This window comes from Eleginops maclovinus, chromosome 13 (assembly GCF_036324505.1).
Source record: "Eleginops maclovinus isolate JMC-PN-2008 ecotype Puerto Natales chromosome 13, JC_Emac_rtc_rv5, whole genome shotgun sequence".
Taxonomy (NCBI): domain Eukaryota; kingdom Metazoa; phylum Chordata; class Actinopteri; order Perciformes; family Eleginopidae; genus Eleginops; species Eleginops maclovinus.
In genome coordinates, this window is record NC_086361.1 from 13,181,285 (window position 1) to 13,202,676 (window position 21,392).

The 21,392-nt window shown below is 37.3% G+C and overlaps 1 protein-coding gene and 1 long non-coding RNA gene across 7 annotated transcripts in view; one reads left to right on the forward strand and one right to left on the reverse strand.

Annotated features, from left to right (window-relative positions):
- On the forward strand, positions 1–20,641 carry LOC134874540 (uncharacterized). Of its 3 annotated transcripts, none has more exons than XR_010167085.1 (4): positions 1–219; positions 11,788–11,814; positions 11,903–11,976; positions 19,921–20,641. It is a non-coding gene; the product is annotated as an uncharacterized LOC134874540 (long non-coding RNA). The 3 variants fall into 3 exon arrangements; XR_010167087.1 differs by lacking the exon at positions 19,921–20,641 and adding an exon at positions 15,352–15,473; XR_010167086.1 differs by lacking the exon at positions 19,921–20,641 and adding an exon at positions 12,686–12,961.
- The window catches only part of LOC134874539 (zinc finger protein 516-like), a 17,345-nt gene continuing 12,904 nt past the window's right edge, over positions 16,952–21,392 (reverse strand). For all 4 annotated transcript variants that reach the window (XM_063898581.1, XM_063898578.1, XM_063898579.1 and 1 more), the window contains one exon: positions 16,952–20,060. In XM_063898581.1, coding sequence (XP_063754651.1) covers positions 20,020–20,060 — 41 coding nt within the window. In that variant the 3' untranslated portion in view covers positions 16,952–20,019. The remainder of the gene's footprint in view (positions 20,061–21,392) is intronic.

Consider the following 21,392-nt stretch of genomic DNA (forward strand, 5'->3'; position numbering starts at 1 on the left):
TTGTAGCTTCTGTTCAGATGTCACGTCTAAAAATATCAACACAATATGAACACATTTCACCCCACGATTTCTTTGTGAAGGAAAAAGTCCTGCTTGCTACTGGTTTTGAAATCAACTGAGGCTACAAACCGGAAGTGGGGTTTTTCAATCCAGTTATTCTAAATTTGACTAGCAATGACTTCAGATCATCACTTGGGGTTTACTCTTCAGTTCTCCAAGGTAAGTGTTTGCTGCTTGTGTGAGTGTTTGTCTTGGCTTTGTTCAGATGTTTTGTATGCTATATGCTAACCTGAAGCTATAGGGCATCTGAATTGCTGATGGGCTCTGAACTTCTCACTCTGTAATCTGCTGTGTATTTTGCCTTTATATACAAAATATTTGCAATATTTTCCTTCTAATTATTTCCTTGTCAACTTTTGTAATTTTCTTTTTATTGTCATGTGTTACTTGCACGGTGTTGCTTTCAGGGCCTTGGTTTGTTTCAGTGAAAATGGAAACTGACATTTGAATATTTGGAATTGAGTTTTTGAAGTTAATTTGGGTTAATAAGTGACATAAATCCTCCTAACCTGTTGTTGTTTTGGAGTTTGCTATGGCTTCAGTACTCTACCTTTAATTTATTTGGGAATGCAAATATTATTATGGTTTTCTGGGATTTCTTTCTTGTTATATTGGTTCCTTTGGAAACTCTTACATGTGTAACTGTGTATCCCTGCATAATTTCAGGAAACTGTGCAATAATGTGGTTCTGCTGCTGCCAAAGTAAATCAAAGGAAAAATAATGGTTACATATTTTCTACTGAAACTCTCTTTCAACTTTAACACAAAATGCAATATAGCTTTTGTTGGCCATGTTTCTATCGGACATGACAACATTGCAACTCGACAGTTAAAAACCATATATATTGTGGTGCCCTACTTTCTTGATGAAACGTATTTCCTCCAATTGATATTAAGTGAAGCATTTGATAAAAATGTAAACTCAAAGCGTGGGTTATACATGTCAGCCTGCTTTATTATTATTCATAATCATAGATGCATCCATAACTGATGAGCCCTGATCTCTGCCTCATGCTGCTGCGCTCATGTCCAATGTTAAGCTTACAGTTTGAACTAATGGTCATCTGATGCTTATTTGTAGTTTATTAGTTTCAGAATAATCTACTGCATCATTGATGTGCCAACTTTACCAGGTCAGATTGTGTAATGTATTCCCATTTAGCAAACCGTATATTTCCTATAGTGTGAGGTCCTTTATTTGGGTAACAACCACATGGCAGCTTTGTAGTTGATTTTTTGTATTAAAGGACATATTCAATGTTTTGTTATGGTCACTCTTTAAAACTCTGCAGTGCCAAACTTTCTGTATTTGTAGAGAGTTAAGAGGTTAATATTACGTACAAATAAAAACGTTGGACATTATAAATCTGTATTACTGAGTTGTACTGCTCAGTTGGAAGATGGCATTAACCTGTGAAACTGAAGCTGTCAGTCGTTCACTCATTTAAAGCTTTCTTTATATACTTGCAGTTTATATCTTTAATGGCCATTTCAATCAATCTCTTGCACCCTAACCACCGCAAACTACTTGTGAAATTTAAAGTCAGTCCCCTCAATAAACAACCAAACAATGTAGATGTCAACAATCCTCATATTTTTTTAATGTTTCTTCAATATTTTTGAGATAAAAGTAGTTGGCAACTGCCCGGTAACTGTTTGAAGGCTTTAAAGTCACAAACACGGATCATCATTTCTGCTATTGCAATCAATTTCATGTTATTATAAAAGTAATTGGTTAAATCTGATCTTGTTTATTCAGCGTGCTCAAAGGAAAATGATGCCATTTTTCCCATGTTTTCATTGGCTGCCTTACACTTCTGCTCCTCTGTACCCTGAGGAGCATTGTGGGTAGGTCATATGATCTCACACTACTCATCATCTTCCCTTTGATGAACAAATGAGAAGTCCTGCGCCCTATGAAGCATTTTTGTGTGGCACGTTCAGGCAATTAATGCGTATAAGCGAGAATAGATGAGACACGATGACGAGGAAGCGAGGAGGAAACGAGGGACGGGTTTAAATCTTCATCACCTCTTTCCAGGTGTCTTTGCCCGCATGATTTCATCTGTGAACTGCAATCAACTTCCGTAATGAAATAAGTAATTAACATATTATAATTGTGCTACAGTTTGATTTGACAGAAATCATTTTCCATATCTAATACTATGCTAATTTAATCTGTTCCTCTCTCGCCAACATGACCTTTTGTGATTAAGTTTCATGGCAGATTTCTTCTGGGTTCCTGTGTGTGCATGGGAGGGATTTATTTTAGAGACTGAAAATGTAAAGGTACAATATTACAGCAAATGGTAAACGAAGTGTTTTGGTGGAGACGTAGTGGGAGATGAAGTAGCTCAATTACCATACGTTGAATATTATCTTCTTCACTGAGTGTACATTAGTCAAATGGTGGATTAGTGAGAGGTTGGGATCGGTATCTGTGCAGCTTCTGACCTTATGCAACAGGAATGGGCAATTTAACTGATGCACATTCAATGGACTTTTGTTATAAAAGTTAATGTTGAATTCAGTGTTTCCACTACGAGTTGCATGTCCTTTCACCACGGTCACTAACTAGCGGAGAGGTAAAGTTACAACTGATACTGCCAACCAGAAATCATTGGCTTTTGCAGAGTAAACTGTAGAGTAAACTGTAGTAGTAATACAGTGTTTCATAATGTAAAATTACAGACACCAAAACCTAGATTAGTTTGGTATTATGTATTTATTATATGCAGACCCATCTAGTTTAACGGTTTTAAACAAAAGTTTTTATTCAGACACTTACATGACCAATGGAATAGGGCATATGTTTATGGTAATTTAGTTTGGAAGTCATTTGGGATTATTTTTTTTATACATTTTCACTTTAAAGAAAAAATCATGCAAACAATTTATCGTTTTCTGCTTTCAGGGAGAGAGAAAAACATGCCTGTAAATGATCATAAAGCAATCTAAATTTTCAAACCATAATTTTTAAGCATTTTCCAAGGCACAGACAAATGAAGTCCTCCAGTCGACGGGATCAGAGAAATAGGTAATTTTGAAGCTCACATACAGATGATGTATGTCTTTTTGTCGTTCGAAGAAACGATCGGCAAAAGAGCACAACTCTGTCATTGATACACGAGCAGAAACACAGCGTTATATGAGTACATGTTACATATTCCTGGGTTTTCCAATCAGCAGCAGAGTCTCCTGCCTCTTTAAGTCGACTGGCTGAGAATCAAACTCATCAGACTCTGTTCACTCCAAGAAAACAAGCTGCCTTCAGCTATCAACACGCTAGCAATCACGCTCATGAGAGACCTAAGTTATGATGATCACATGAGACTCCAGCTATCATGATCACAAGTTTTCATGTTTGTGAGCATTACTCTGCAGAAAGAGCAAAAAATAAATGTAATTTTATGTAATTACAAAAGGTCAAGCCATCTGTGAGGGATGCAGGAAGTGGAGAGGAAGTAATCAGAGAAGCAGACTGGCATTAGGAAGACTGACAGAATATGTGCCAGCCAGTAACGAGACACCGTGCCGCGGAGCTTCTTGTTTTGCTGTATGATGGCTGTGAGGCCTCGGGGTGCACTGACAACATTACCATACTCTTCACCTCCTATATACAATACTCGTGTCATCATCGCCTTGGTGTGGCGTCGCCCATTTGGGACTTGACACTGTTGCTGTTTTAGAGTGTCACTTAAGGTTTCAGGCATGAGCTTATTAGTTCAATCAGACTCAGTGTGGATGCTTAGTGTGTGCCAACTTAAAATCAAATCTGAGCATGTTGCACTTGAATGCCAACTTCTCCCAGTGTGGCTTCAGTGAGTGTAGAAGGTGGTTTAAGGCAGTCACAGTGACGGATTGGAGAGAAGACTTTTAATTTAATGTTCTGTTGTTCTGGGAAAAGTGTTCCTTTTTGAGATAGATTTTACAGTGCACAAAGCAGGAGTTAATATTCATATTACTGAGGCACAAGTGTCTGCTGTTGTCATGCACAGTCTCACTGTCCATTTTGATTTGTGTCTGCTTAGCGTTATTCCGCAGGGGTTTCCTTTACTGCCACAATACTTCCTTTCATCTCCCCCATTTCTCACTCTCCACTTTTCTGCGCAGTTGAGTCAGTCGGCACCACAATCACCACCTGGCTATTGATTCTCATGTGAATACGACCAAGCCAAACAACTGAGGTGAAAATAGATTTGTTTTGCGGCTGAGGCAATAAGTTTCGAGTCTGCTGGCACACACTGTATTATTTTTCTCAAACTGTTGAAAAAACGGCTTGATTTTCTTTTTACCCATGTCATGTTAAGTATTCTTCTACATTCGTACTGAATGCCTGCAACATGATCAATGTCATGCAACATTTCCTTTTACATTTTTTAACCGGGAATATAAACCAGGCCAACGCATAATTACAGTTAATGACCTTACTAAAACATTTGCTAATCAACATTGGGTTTTTTCATAATAGAATTTAAGACTTTTACCTCGCTTAGTCCTCAGGATACTGGAGGCCTTTCTGTAATCCTTCAAGGACAGCTCAACATCTCACCAGGTTCATATTGAGTTGCAATAAATAGAATAAACATTTTAGCTGCCTACGTCTGAATTTCTACAGTACATAGTAAAACAATAATAGCAAACCACACTAGGCCGGAAAGTTACTCATGTTTTTAATACCAATTATTTGGCTGATTATTTCTCATTTGTTGTTCAATCTGTAAAATGTTAGAAAGTCATCAAGTATACAAATATTCACAATGTATGCAGTGTAAATAGGAAATGGTGGCAGTGTTGCCTGAAAAGTAAATGATTCTGTTCATCCATTAGTTTTAATAATATTTTTCCTGTTCTACTTTTTCATTATTCAGTTTTATTTCCTTTTCCTTCGGTTTTTACTTGAAACTTAAATGTAAAACTGTGGTGGCTGCAGCTTAGTTTGTTAAGCAAGTGATGAATCACAATTCCTAATGTCCTCTTCTGTTTATGTCAAAGAGCCTTTGAGAAAGACACTGATTCCTGAATTGTTCAGGGTGTGTTTGAATGAATGTGCGTGTCTATACAAAAGTATCTGCCAAAGGAAAATTGTGTAATCTAATATTTTCAGCATGTTGTTGCCCTCTGCAGCTCAGATGGAGTTGTTTGGACGGTTGTGTAGACGGCTGCTTTTTATTTCCATCAACGACCAGCTAAAGTGTGACACCACTGGGCTTGAACTGTTGAGGCATGGTGATACAGACGCTTTGTGGGAAAGGCTTTACTTCCATTATCCTGACTCCATTTTGAGTTCACATTATTGGCAATGTCTGAAAAAGAGGGGCAAGCCAACAAGCCCATCAGCATTTGTCAACAGCAGAGCAGAAAGATCTTCTCTAGCCAGCTGCAAATGTGTTTATTCTACTCTTTGATTCAGGTGGATGTATTAACACTTTGTTGATTATGTAAGCCGCATTACCTTGGAAAATTAACACAAAATAATAACATACTCCTACTTCAGCCCATTTCACATGCAAAATGATTTTGTTGTTGAAAGAGAACAGACATTACGCTCTGATGGATCATCATCCTGTCAGAACTGTAAACATCTCCACATTCACAAGTTGAATGTGTTGGCATCAATCAAGCACCGTAAACACGTCAGTGACAGCGTGTTAAAGCATCTGGCATGTAAGTGATCAAGAAAACAAAGAGCGTTTATATAAATAAGCGCACATACCTAAAAGAATAAATCCTGAAGAATGGGAATGTCACTTTCAATTTCATACCTTGCTTTAGAACAATGAATAACTTATATTCAGCGAGGAGATCCAGCAATGTGCTCATCACCTCGAGTTACTTTTAAAGCCATGATTAAAACTCTAAACACAAATAGATCATTAATTATGACATGAATGTTGTTTATCTTTTCTTCAGTGACTAGGTTGTTGGTAATAAGGAGTTACATAATCCATATTGTTATGTTATATGTGAATACATTTTATTATTCCTACTATGTTCAATAATGTATATAAATCTTAAATCCTGTGTATGTTTTTATACAGTTTGTTTTACTGATAATCTAAAAAGTAAGGTGTAGAAAAATGAAAGTAAATAAGATTTATTATTATTTAGATGTATTAGGATGTTGTTGGTTTATCTTTCACGTACAGTGTCGAGTACATAGTGTGTGTGTGTGTGTGTGTGTGTGCAATTGGTTATGATTGTGTCTGTTGAGAGAAAAGAGCTTCAGGTTGGCCTGACACTAGCTTGTTATTCAACCAAGCGCTCAATCACACAACAGCCCCACGAAAAGAAAATAATGCCGGAGAATCATCCTCCTTGGCGCTTTCCCCTTTCCTCGACCTCTGATTCCTTCCCTTCCTCTCCCTCTCCCCCTGCAGTGTGGGTGAGTGGTATCCATCTGTCAGTTGTCAGTGCCAGGGAGTGATACAGAGAGCTGTCACTTCTCGTCAGCCCGCATTGGTGAGGCCTTTTGCAGCTGCCCTGCCTGACTCCGGGCCAGAGGAAATGTGTGTGTTTCAGTGTGTGTGTGTGTGTAAGAGGAAAGGAAAAACAGACAAAGAGAGAGAGAGAGAAACAGAAAGCAGAGAAGGGGAATTCAGGGGGCAGTAAAGCAATTAAACTGGAGACAATTGAAGGGAAGCTGGAGAGAGATTGTAAGCAGTGCAGGACACACAACAGATTGTAAATATCACATTACCTTAATATGTTTAGCACTGTATCACTATGTGCTCCACAGGACATGAAAGCATGCATGACCTTTATCAACCTCTGCTGGTGACCAACAGGAACTGTAGCTGCATTCAGAGACGCTCTAATGTGTGGGACAGGCCCTGAAATATGATCAGAAGGCACTTGTAATGTCCTTTTAGGATATTTATAAGATTGTAGTTTTTGGTCGTAAACCTGATGTTTCCTATTGACATTGACGTACAATAAGTGATGGTACACTGCATAAATATTATACAATCATGCACAAATTCTATAAAGTGTATTAAGTAACACATCATTCTGGTTTAAACTGATGTAAAGTCCCAAAGGAACTGCCTTTATACCCATTATTTTTCACCTTATAGGTCTACAGCAAACACAAAGGAGCAAAAGCAGTTTGAATTTTGAAGCTTTGAAGAAAATGTTACAGTGCTAAAAGGATTGCTAAAGAGTTTTTTTTATGGAAGTGATTTATAATTATCAGTACTTGTACGTGGGAAATAGGGGGAAGTTGAGACGGGGACTATCTTGCTGCAACTGTTTGCATTTCATCATATCTGAAAAAGACGCATCTTAAAAATGACTTCAACATTTCAATACACGCCTTTGCCATCCTTTTGTTCTCTGTAATTACTGTAACGCTGACATTTTAGCTGCCTGTATTTAAAACCCTAAACCTGGCAGTTTGAAAAACACTCACTAAAAAAACCAAAACCTTATTCAGTTTTTATCACTCAAAACAACATTGACACGCAGTAGGATTTGTAGCTGGGAAAGGGGAAAACCCTGAAACCAAACATACCCCAGTACATCCAATACATCCTGAGCTTGAAGGGCCGGTATATAAATAAAAGCATTATGGGTCATGGAGGAGGACTCTGAGGCTGGAGTGGATACAGCATGCTTTGTATTACGAGCCATTCAGCACAACAATAACACTCTTTGACTATTCAGCATCCGTCCCCAACTTGTCAACATATCTATCTCTATAACAGCTGCATGACTCGATGGATGACATTTATAGTTTACTGCAAAAGATATTTATTAGTGGAAAATTAACACAGTTTGCTTTGTTTAACTTTTTTTAAACTTGTTTTTCCAGTATGCAGGAATATCAATTACAGTAAATGTATTTGTTTCATTCATCTTGTGTTTATTATTAATTGTGTTTGTGTGTTTATTAGTAATTCCAAACCACCTGCAGAGAAAAGTTACTTTCATGTTTAAAATTAGACACAGGCTATAAAGTCATGTGAATAAGCAACATGTATGTCTTTAGTATGAGGAGTTTTGTACATCACTGATCTGAAAGGTTATTAGGCACGAGTTGGTGGTTTAATGGTGAAACTTATTACTGTACATGCTTGACAGTAAGTCATTAATCTGAAACTAGCTTTCAGCATTTCATTCATGTGATCTGATCTCATTTTATCCAATGTTCACAGCTTACAGGGTAAACCCAAACATGGGTTTTTACAACATAATGGTGATGCTTGCTCCATCCTTCTCTTTTATTTACACTCTAACATCAGGGAATATTTCTTTGCCTCCCGGCCTTTCAGAGGTATTGACCTTCAGGAACATTGAAATGACGAGCATGACGAGTCCTGTAGCCGAGTCTTTCTTTCACTTTAACGTCCATCTCTCTCAGTTTAGTCATTTCAAAGAACTCGATAAAGAAACAAAGATAATCTACAGCTGCTACAGCTTCAGTATTGATTGATATAACACAGTTTAAACCGGTTGTATTGATTGTCCGTTGCACTGAGAGAGTATCTGGACATAGGGAGGGAACTGTTTAAGGTTTCTTATACTGTGCACGGATGCCTCAGCTGAAGCTCTTTTTTGTTAAAGAGACTCTTGTTGTCGTTTTCTGTCCTTTCCATCTTTCTTTGTTAAATTATGGTGACTAATTTGGCAACATGATTGCCACCTACAGCAAAGCTATAATTCAGAATGGGGCTATTATGGTGAACATTTCAGGAGAAAAATGTCCACATTCAGGCGAAGTGCAGACTCAGCAGAGTTTATGAATAATTTGGTAACACTACATGAACACAGTCGCAGCACCTGAGCTTCACAGCCAGAACTCAGCGCAGTGATGAGTAACAGACCTTACACCCTTATTGTGCACGGCCTGGATAGGGAATGTTCAGTAGCATTTCATAGTTAGTTCAATAGGAAATGCATAAGAAACTAGACAGTTTGTGTCATTTTTAATAATCAAACAAGCTACTTTGAATAATTGTGTATTTATTCCAACTAATGTCTAAAAAATGTAATAATCACCATCTTTTTTCATAATTATTAAATCGGTTTATAATTTGTCATGAAAGAAATCTGTTTTCAGACTCTTACATGTGAAGATGTCCTTCTTTTCTCTGTTATATATCATCATACTGATATTTTGGGGGTTTAGATTAGAGAACATTACTATTTGATTATTTTCTGACACTTATTAGACAGAACAATTAATCAAGTCAGTCATCCTCAGATTTAATTATTAAAAATAAATATTAGTTGCAGCCTTACATATGGAAGATTCTAGAAAAAGAAGGTTAACATTTGAATTCAACACCCTAACAAATACACCCTCAAGATTTTCCGTCCCCCCAGCTCCCGTAGGTTTACTCATAACACACCCCTGGCTTTCCCCCTGTTCTGTGCATGAGCATGAGCTGCTGCTGATTGGCTGGAATAATGTTGTGTAGATCGGGCAGAGCCACTTTGTTCATTTTTAAAGGGGTTGTGTGTGTATACCAGATATAACTTGAATGCACACAGAAGGGACAGTGAACCATTACGATAGATTCACTAAATCTTAAAAATGCATTTATTGGATTAGATTTGCAGATTTCACCTTTAATTTAGCTGGTGGTTGGAAATGCAGCAGGTCGACCACAAGACATTTGTTTCCATGGTCTTTCAGTGAAAAAATAAAGGTGAAAAAGAAAAGTCACCGATTGTCATTGTCTGATTTTTCAAAATGGGTTAACACATTAAGATTGACTTTGTTGCTTTTGCAGACTTTCGGTGAGCTTAAACTGGGAAAAAGTCAGGGCTGAGCTGAAGCTGTTGATCTCTGTGGAGTGAGGACCATCACTGCTAGAAGATATGTATAAAGTCGGTGAAATAGATATGAATACAACATGTTTTCATTGACCTCTTCCTCAGGTCCATGTGCAGTAAACATTTCTTATCCTAAAGTGTGGTATACGTAACGTGGTATACTCTGTCAACTTTGTCTTAGCATTTTTCTGATCTAAGTATGTCTGTAAGCTTATTTTGTTTGTGCACCTGACACGTGATATGAGCAGGATCAAAAAAATCTGATGCTGTTTCAAAACAAGAAAAAAAAATATTGCTCACCTTTTTAAGAAAACTCTCTTCAAAGCCTCACCACCAAAGCTAGAAACTCCTTCCCGAGGCGTCAGTGAAATCAAAAACAACAAACATGGCAGTTATGCTCCTGTTTAGTTACTCAAATGTTGTTTTTTCTGCTTAAAAGGAACTGTGCTGAAACGCTAACAAATAAGTTTCAAAGCACAAACACACGTACACCCCCTATAAGAGTGTATCTGTTTTTGTCTTTCTAATCTCGGCGCGCTCAAGGCGGATCCATGCAGAGTTTTTTTTGTGACAATAGGTTGGCAAATTGTGAGAAATTGCTTTCTTCTGAATTTACCTCGTCTTTGTTAGGTTGCACCGGAAAGAAAGGATTTAAACTGAAGTTAATTTAATTAAAGCTAGAATTTAGATTAAATTCAAATAACTTGTGAGAAATTGCAAAAATGTTGTTGAAATCATTTAAATATTATATTTTAATGAACAATAATAAATTCACTGTAAGATTTTCTTTAACAACACAGACCAAAAGCACTGGAGGTTTGTTTCAGTGTTGGATGAACATGTTGTTAAAATACTCTTGGTGCTTATTTGTCGATAGTGGAGATTTTTAGAGGCTGTTTCAGGCGATGCCGACACACAACCCAGGAGAGAGGCGGGGAGAGAGAGAGAGAGAGAAGCGAGGAGCTCATGCCCTATATAGAAGTCCCCCCGTGGGAAGGGTTGAGAATCTTTGATTCTCTTTGAGTAGGCATTTTGTCATGTTTTATATCGTTCAACTAATAAAACACAAGTCCTTGACTAAAGACTTGGACTCCCCCTGGACGTCTGCTCTACATCGGCAGCAATTGTTTGCCTTAAACGCACTCCTCCATCTCTTCCCACATCGGCAATTACTTAATGCACTGCTTGAACATCTTCATTTGCCATTCTTCAGGGATACTTGATGTTTGTGTGAATGATGATTTTAAACTCACAATAAGATAATTGGAGCCATATCTTCTTTAAAGACCTGCTTTTTTGCAATATCTGACTGCCTTTTTAGCTAGTTTACAAACACACGAAGATAGCATGTACACGACGGGGCCTTGAAAATGAGTTCAGAAAATAAGCTTTGGAAATGCAGAGGACAAATTCACTGATGATATATTTCAGAGATGATGAACTTTGAAAAAATGTAAATCTGCTGCTGTGATGATAATTGGTGTTGCAGGTATTTGGTCATTAACCAAAGTATTAGTGAGATACAAATATCTACCTCATGGTGGCGTTAAAGGGAAACATAAGAGTTACATAAATGTTTATAACAAATGTCATCATAACTCATCCTACAGTTGTTATTTCAGTCAGACACAGAACACTGGAGCGCCAAACAGAAATTAGCATGTAGCCTTGCTGCTAGCATGTCTAAAGTCAATTAAAGCTACTCATTCAGATTATTTGTCTGCATTACCACAACAGAGTTCTCTGTGCTGAAATGCACAAACCATCCATCCCAGATACACCTCAGGTCGCCTCTGAAATTACTCAACTATATATATATATATATATATATATATTATTTTCTTACATGATGTACAAAACACTCATTATTTGCAATACATGAACATCCTGTCATGTGACCATTCACATCTGATTGTCTTCTGCTATCTTCCATTTTGTCTCCTGCAGATGAATTAAACAGGACCAGGATCTGCTGTAAGTAAGAATACGTTCAACACATTTTTACGTTATACTAATTAAGACATATTTAAAGGACTACAAATGTGAATGTTGTATCCTGCAGGCAGGTGAATCTGTAACACTGCCGCCTACGGTTTTGCCCATGACTGTCTCGCTACCTCTCAGGCATTTTAAAAGGTGAGCAGAGAGGGAGTTTTATTGTTAAGTGGGCTTGGACACGGTAAAGAGCCAAGAGCTGGTGTTTAACAGCACTATTAACAGCGAGATGGGAGATCGATACAGCAAGGTAGAGAGGAGGCGCATCTCTGTCACTGTGATGTGTTATTAGTGCCCGACAGAGGAGGGATCTGGCTTCTTTCCAGTCCCTGGGCCTTGTCGTGTACTTTGCTCTATAGCAATTAAACCAAAACCCCTCCTTTCCACTCTGTGCTTCTGATTCAGAGCCTGTAAATAACCATTTCATAAATTACAAAAGCATTAACAACTGTCTGTGTGCAATGAGATCTTTGACATAACAAATAATCCCTTTAGCTGAGAGATTTGTTTTGCCTCCATCGAGGTAATATCCGCTCTGTCTCTTTAACAGCAGTGTGTGACTGTGATACCTTCAAGGTCTCAGGTTATGCAGACAAACTCACTAATGTTAATACCCACAGTAAGGTTACTGTTTATTTTGTCACAGCTATTTTTCATACGTATTATGTTCCTTTAATGTCCAACTGATAACCACATTTGTGGTTAGACATAATGTGTCTAACCACAAATGTGAAGTGCTTTAGGAGGTTTGATAATATCTGATAACAAACTCTTGTGCTCTTTGATCGACTGGTTAATGAAACTTAAAAAGATGAAAATCACTGAATGTATTCTCTTTGTCTTATGTGAGTGCTCCAAATTGCAATGACCAGCTGTTGAATTTCCCGGGCTTCTGGCAGGATACAAGGCCAGCAGAATGAAAGTCAGCACGTCCTCGTCATTTTTAAGAATTCTGCTTCCAACAAGACAAAATAGTCACAGCTTAAAAACATGCATATAGCAGCAAAGTAGAATCACCAGGTGTGAGTAAAAATAAGCTCCATTATGTTTACATACAGGCTCATCAACCTTTTGTGCAACGTTTGTGTGTAGATGTAATATGTTGTTCTTGCACATATTTGTTATAAGTTTTCTCTCACTCTCTGGCATGTGTTTCGAAACGTTGTCGCAAAAGTAATATTCTGCTTGCCTCAATGTCACGCTTGTTCAATTTTCTATTGTCCCTGACTCTAAGAACTTATTGCAACCGGTCTATTTTCTTACCTTTGCAGGAACTGCTGAAGGCAGCACAATAAGTAATGTGTAGAAAGATGGTGAATTACACAGCATCACAGTTCAAGAGCAAAATGAAATTAATTTCCAAACCAGTTTAAGCTCACCTCAGGTCACTGAGACTGCGGGTTACATCATGAGTGTTACTCTCTTATTTTACTTTGTATTATCTTACCACTCACAAAAGCCACATAAATGTCTTTAAGAAAAGATAGATGTGGATCTTTTGGTAATTACATATATCTGAATATGTGTATATATATGTGTGTTTTCACTGACAAACTTATAGGTCTTATGACTGAATATGATCAGTGTGTTTTAAAACATAAAGATAAAAGGAGATATAATTAAAATACTATGTCAAGTTAAAACATACATTTGATTTAATGTTGACATGTTGGGGAAATAACATGAAGAAGAGCTTGAGGGCAGACACAATAAACTCTGCAAGGAAATCAACCGACGGTGTACAATACAACACATAATGGATAAACTGTATCATCTAGTGTGCTGCCGCAGGGTTTCTGCTTGTAAAGAAGATCTAAAACATTCCCTCTTCTGTATTTCACTGTCATCTCACTTTCACATGACAGTATGTTTAAGATAAAGGCAAAATGCTTTGGTAATGTTGTTAAGATAATAAAATGGTAAATTCAGAGCTAATAGAAGAGATCTTTGTGCCTACCACTATCTCATCTGCTTATAAAAAATGTTTTCATACTGCCCGATGTTACGAAAGATACAGTACAATCTTTCATTCATTCAAGTATATATCTAGTGACGTTCTTTACTGTTCTTCTTAAATCACTAACATCATCTACATTTCGTCAAGCATGTCCTATAACTGCCATGAAGCCGACACAGCCACTGTAGTTAATTTGAGTAAATCACACATACAGGTGATTGCCTGCTTTAGTCTATAAGTATGCATTAAAGGTGGGTCTGTGACAGGGGGTCCGTGACCCCTGGGGGATCCTCAGGGTTACTGCAGGTGGGTTGACAAAAGCTTGTTTGATAATATTTTTTTTTTCTCCAAAATGTCTGAAAATACACATTACAATAACATGAATCAAAAGTATAATACACAAATACGAATCAGCCTACAAACAATAGGAAACACATTTATTGACACAAACTTGCTGTTATCATGAATCCTCCTGAAATCACATGCGACAGATAGTCACTGTGCGTGAGTAAACAAGTTATGGCTACACATCATTATTGTAAAAGCTTTGTATGCATAATAAAAAGGTCAATTTAAACATGGTGCTTTAAGCCATTTTATTTCTATTTCTATTCTAATAATGGCTCTTGGTGTTGGTCTCGTTTAATATCCAACCCATTTTAAAGAGTCATTTTTAGGGAACCACAATGCTGCTGCTACTCTATCAAACAATTGATGTACTTGAATCCCGAGTGCGCTGCAATTGACAATTTCATTCCATCATTGATTAACAGGCTGATTATTGTCTCAATTAAACAATTTATTGTTTAGTTCATAACAATTAGTGTCCACCCTAGTTTCGTAAAGTTGAAGTTTATGTGTTTAAATGTTTGGTTTTGTCAATTCAAAACTCAATCATGTCCAGTTTAATATGATTCAAAACAGATCCAAACAAGTTAATACATTTGATTTTTTTGCAATTTGTCATGAAAGAATACTTTAAAAATACCATCAAAATAGAAATAATAATTGGAAGGTTAGATAATATATGACATAAGAACAGTGTATCATCAGGCCACATGTGAACTTGTACAAGATAAAACTAAAACTTTATTCGGTTTTGCGAAGGCTTTAGGAAGTGAAGGTGTGATTATCAATTTAACTTTCAAAGAAGCTCAGAGGATGAAACTTGAATTTATTTGATGAATCGTTGTCTCAAAATTACATGATATTGACTACTGCCAACACACTCATTTCACTGTGTGTGTGTGTGTGTGTGTGTGTGTGTGTGTGTGTGTGTGTGTGTGTGTGTGTGTGTGTGTGTGTGTGTGTGTGTGTGTGTGTGTGTGTGTGTGTGTGTGTGTGTGTGTGTGTGTGTGTGTGTGTGTGTGTGTGTGTGTGTGTGTGTGTGTGTGTGTGTGTGTGTGTGTGTGTGTGTGTGTGATAAAATGTAGGGTTGTAGCATGGTTTCAACCTTGCAGTAGCATTATGCAACAAATCATTGGATTGTGTCTGTTTGTTGTGAGTGTGTTAACATCTTAAAGCTGTGCCCATTGATTTTTCCCCGTCTTCTTTAAAAGTGTGTTGTAACTGAGAGTGCGGTTACTGCCCGAGTTTGTCCTCCAGATGTCTCTGTGAACTCCAGATGCTCTCAAACGCTGTCTCGTACAATCATCCTTCTTCATTCCCACTAACAATTAGGTAATGAAATATTGATTTTTAGTTAGATTCATATTGATGCTATTAGCTTTGCATTGATAAATCACTGATGCTGGGAGCCAGACCAGGAAGACATTACTGTGTGATAATCTGATGGATATGCCTTCTTCTTCCTGCATGTCCCTCTCTACCTGGACGGTCGCACTTCATCTTCACAGCTCTTAAAGCAAGGTTCATAACCATGCTCTACAAACTTCTTTTTCCACCATCTTTAATGTCTTGGTGAATGGAGAATACACTTATTGAGGACAATGGAACCTTTACAAGCATTTTTTATATGAAACAAATATAAAATGAAATATCTCGTCTTGAACTTATATTTACCTTCAATTTGACATTTTCCAATTATTTCTTCTAGAAAATGAATGATTTAATATTTAGTTGTTGATTGTATTAAAAGGATCCTGTAGTATGTTATACAATACACTGGTTTAGTTAGGATCACATCTTTGACCATGGCATGCTCTAACAATCGACAAACAACATTTCCTGTCACCTCCTGTGACTGCTGGGAAATCTCCTTATCACCAGAGGCCACCTGTCAGAGGCTGCACTCAGTATTTCAGCCTGCTGTCTAGTCATTACTGCCGCAGTGGGACATCAGTATCAAAAACTGAGACTGCAGACATGGAAAATTAACAACATGCACTACTAAGACTGGGTTCATACTTTTATGAGACTCAACCATAAACTGAATAAATAAACGTTTTTATGATTTTAAAATAATGTAAAAAAACACACAAATCCAATTAAAGGAGCTGTGGCATACGTGTCCAGTGTAGAATTACAATGTTGCATTGATTTGGAGTCACTTTTACACATGACATTGAAGCTTTTTAAAAGAAACAAAACATTTCAATAGCAAATAATTCCAAATTATTAATAAAGTAATCATATGAGATTGTTGAAAATCACTTAAGTCCAAAAAACAGTGGTCTATCCTACTTTCCAAGCGTTATGATACAATGCTGCATTGATTGGGAGTCCGTTTTAATCTTTAAATGCTGAATTTTTAATAAAATATTAATTTCAAATAGGAAAAAACAATAAAGTCAATGAAAGGAGGTTTTTCCTACCCATGCTTCAGATCATTACTGTGCAATGTTTACAAGCATCCTGACAACATCAATTTAAGTCTTTTCAACATTCAAGGACATAACAATTCATATTGATTATTAAGGCATGTTTCAATCACCTGCTCACATCATGATTGGATGTGTACATGTGTGTGAATACAATACATTTCTTTCTGTTGTATATATACCTTGTTTGTTTTAAATTGATGGGATTCAGTCTGAAGAAGTTAGACATATAATTCTGAGTTATCTCCTTAACCTTAATTCTAACTCCCTGTTAAAAAAGTAAAGACTAGGTCCCAAAATAAAGTCACTTTACATGATGTCTTCACTTGCAATGTTTGAAGCTCAGACTGATTCTCTCTCTCTCTCCCACACACACACACACACACACACACACACAGTCTGTCCTGACAGCTGTCACTCCAATTGGCCACCAGTCCATCTCTCCTCTCTGCTGAAGAACAGTCGGGCGTTTTTCTGTCAGAGAACATATGCCACTGCTCTTCTCCTGCTCCGAGCCTGCTGACAGTATCCACTCTCAGAGCCTGTGGCCGGCACCGACTCTGAGCCCTCTTGCTTGTGGCGCTGAGAACATGATATCTGATGTCTCTCAGGCAGCTAACTGATGCTGTCACTGCACCAAGATATAACACGACCCACTGACAAACACGTTGTGACAAGGACATACAGACACACATGCTAGATATGCCAGACAACAGTTGCTTCAAGTACAACCTTTTTCACAGAACATATTTCCTCCTCTTGGTTTGAATCAGATGTGGTCAGCTACACATATGTTGACAGACACACTCAAATGCCCTTCTGGTAAAAGTGACCTTTGTATTTAGTTTCACTAAGTTTAAGATTTACATGCAATGTGTGATAATGTCTCAGTACGCCTGCAGGCAAATTACTGTCTATTGATGGAGAAAAAAGGCCTCATCCATAATTTGCTGCTTTGTGTTCGTGCCAATCCGTACAAGGGGGCAGTTTATAGAAGAAAACTCAGTGCAACATTTTTGTGGTTTGGTGTTTAAAAAGATTAGAAGAATTGGAGTAGTATGTCCCACGAAGAGCCAGTAATAGAAATCATGAGGAGTCGGATTTGTAACATAGCATTTCTTCTATATGGCTCCTCTATTTGTTGACATTGCCTACCATCTACTGGTAGAAGCTGTTAACTGCAGCAAAGGAAAAGGCCATATTTTTAAATGATTATGATTATTTAACTACAGATCAAAATCCACCTGAACCTAGCATAACCAAAACGATCACTTAAATGTCCAAATTCAGAAATGTCAAGCCCTCAAATGGAATGAAACTTTCCAGACTTAAGTAATAATTAAGTAATCCATTTATATGCTGGAAAATGGTCTTTAAAAGATTAGTATTAAATAATTTAGTCACTTCTGGTGAACGGTAGTTTGCGAGAGGATAAAAGATATACTGACGTAGAATTTATTAGCATGATTGTGTCTCATGTTGATTTTCATTAAGTACAAAGTGCCCCATAAGAGCAATATTTATCCCCTGTTATGAAAAAGAGGGCACCTGGTAAAAGATATGCATAATGATCATCGTAATAATAACAAATCTACATTGACCAACTTTATTTGTATATTCGAACAGTCAGACAAAATGTGGAACTGGTGAAAATAGAGATTCTGATACCAACATAATTAACTATGAAACATGTTTACATATTGTAGTCACAAATAAACTGAAGTTTAGGCTGTAGGTTTGCATCAAAATTCGGGCTTGCATAAAAAAATGCTCCCTGACGATCGCTCAATAACGCCTCCTGCTGGAGCATCACTCCTCTTTGACCCCAAGGGTGTTTATTTTTTCTTCATTTTCTCTTGTTACTACAAATATGAAGTACTTAGGAGTGATAAAAGTCCACTCTTAGCCAACAAAAACACCATTAAATAAAACAATCATTTACAACAGCCATCCAAAAACAGTTTTCCACACAGAACAAAGTCAAAAATAAATCATGTATTCTCAAGAGCTCCCAAGAATCCATAAATTGATGGCTATTTGTTTCAAATGCATAGACTATTTCTCTATGGGAGATGAATACTCAAACTAAAATATGAACATACTAAACATATCTGCAAACAAAAACACATGAAAACTATTTTGACAATGAGGTGAATTTCAAATAGTCGAAAACAAAATGTGTTTCAGTCTCTTCAGTAGTTTGACTGGCCGATGTAAGTCTGCCAGTTTCTACTTCTAAAAATCACAGCATTAAATTGCTACATCACGAGCACAGTGTGAAACAAGTGCAGATGTGAACACTATCTTACCGATAGGAGGAAAGAAATGACAAATTAAAGCCTATAAATGTCAAACGTAGAATCATAAAGCAGGACACCACGTGTTGTTGTTAATCCGCACTCTTTTGTTGTTTAAACTTTGACAGATTTGCTACGACAATGGCTCCAAGTGTGTTGTATTTCTGTTTTTTTCACATTACTTGGAGCTGAATGTTCTGCATCTGAGGTTTGAGCCATGGGTTTGCCATGAATTTGATGTATGGTGATTGATATCGACCCTGCCGTCCGTCACGAATTTGAAACACAAGGGGTCAAGACCCTTGTTTTTGTTGGTTTTGTTTAAGTGTTATAATCTGCAGCTGTAAAACTGTTTAACTTGTGGTCATTGTGTGTTGGGTGTTCAGCTAATGATGCTAAAGCCTGATTTAGCTCTAATAAAAGCACCAAATAGTGCCTTACAGTGGGATAATGACTCAGATTTGACCAGCAATATACCTTTACATAGCATATTAATGCATGACAACTGTCCACTCTCAGATCAGGAAGTGGATTGAAGAAGTGACATAAGATTTCATTGACGTGCCCCGCTGTATATTCTGAAAGTTGAGACAAATACAGAGCTAACTCTAAACCAAAAACAGACATTTTACACACTCCTTTGAAAAAACGCAAACATATAAAGAGAGGTAAAAGTGATGTACAGTAAAATGTTCAGGTCACAGCTCACATGTTTAAAGTTCTTTTGATTGTTAAAGTGGCACCCTGGTATTTAACATTTGGTGTTTTCATTGTTTTTATCCCAGCAGATATCTGTGGTTCTTTAGCCAATATAATGTCCTCTTTACCTTTTAACAAGTGCAGCTTCACAGTGTTTAATTTACACAAAGCTGTAACAGTTCCTCATTTTCATAGAACATATCTTCATGTGTGTTTTGGTAACTAACATATGTACACTCTTAACAAAAGAAACATGCGTAACACTTCAAATCAAACAACCGTATTACAAAATGATAGTCCACTTCATTGTTTTGCATATATTGTGCATTATCCAGTGCATCTGTCCTTTTAGGAGTTATGGCTGGTTCCTCTAAAGAACAGCAGGCCTCTTTGTTCAGCAGCATCGTGCAGGCTGGGAGCCGACAGGAACACGATGGATCTTCACGTTCCTTTATGGAGAGACCCTGAGGAGGAAGTGGAGCGGCTGTTCACCTGCAGGGAGACAAATGTGAGACACACCGGTTAGATTTGATCTATCAACACTGAGGCTGTGTGTGTGTAAATAATGTATATGCAGCCTATTCAATAAATGATCTGCCAGTGCATAACCAAAAGCCCACAATCAAATTTCCACAAAAAATGCTTCATTTGTTCATAGCAGGCACTCGAAAACTAGAACTACATGTATTTTCAAGGGGAGCTATCAGTTTAGATCAATCACTTATGTTGCATGTAGTTATTTTAATAATTAATAAAGTGTGTTTGTTTCTTTAAAATGTAAAGCTAAAGCAGGTTTAGGATTGCACTCTTTATTTCCATCTTCACACCATATTTAAAGTACATTTGAATACATGCTTAGCAAATTCCATTTATAATGACCAAGTTACATTCAATAGTGGTTTTGTAATTTCTGCAAGACTGGCTGTTTTATTCAGTGTAAAAAGAATAATAACAACCAACTCAATTAAACAATTCATCTTAATGGATGGTGAGTTGTGTTTGGACACAGCCTTGTTGTTTTCCATTGTTTTTGTTGTCCATTGAGTGTAAATGTCCTTTACAAATTACTACATAAACCAGTTTGCGTATATAGCTTGGTACAGCATGCATTAGTGCCTCTGCACTTGATAATAAAATGTCTGATATTGTTTTGTGTTAGTGATGTGAAGCTGCACATAAAGAAGCTACATGTTCTCTTCTCAAAGAAATATAAAAAACTAAATAAATAAAATGGTCTCTGAAAACTTTTTGTTATTTCAGCACAAAATATGTTCTTATAATACTGCCTCCCCCCAGAGTGTTCTTCATATTATATAATCACATTTGTTATTCCTCTCCCCTAAACAGTGAGCCACAGCCTGTCTCTAATGTTTACAAGTTGCCCACATTTTACTCTAGGGGATAGAGGAGAGTAAGACTGGTTGAAGGTAGCATCAGGCTGGGCCTGACTGACAGGCTGATGACACAACATATGGAGATGCTGGGCAAGTTTTACCCTGAGGGGGCAACTGCTTTTTATTATTTGTTGCCTGTCAGCATCTCTTATGGAAACGAGCAGGAAGAGACAGCCAAGTTGCGGAAGTTGACAGCATCACAGGAAGAAAATATTCAAATAAACACAGACACGTGTGCCTGGAAGTGACAGAGTGTATTCAGACTCTGACGAGGGGCTGACACGAGAACTGGCACACACAAACACTGAGTGAGGCTTTACTGTACATACTGTGTGAGGGGGAGAAGGACTTGTATACCTTAATTGATTTTTAAAGGTATTTTTCACTTCTAATGACTGTCTGTTTTTAAAGTCAATGCTTTATTATGAAT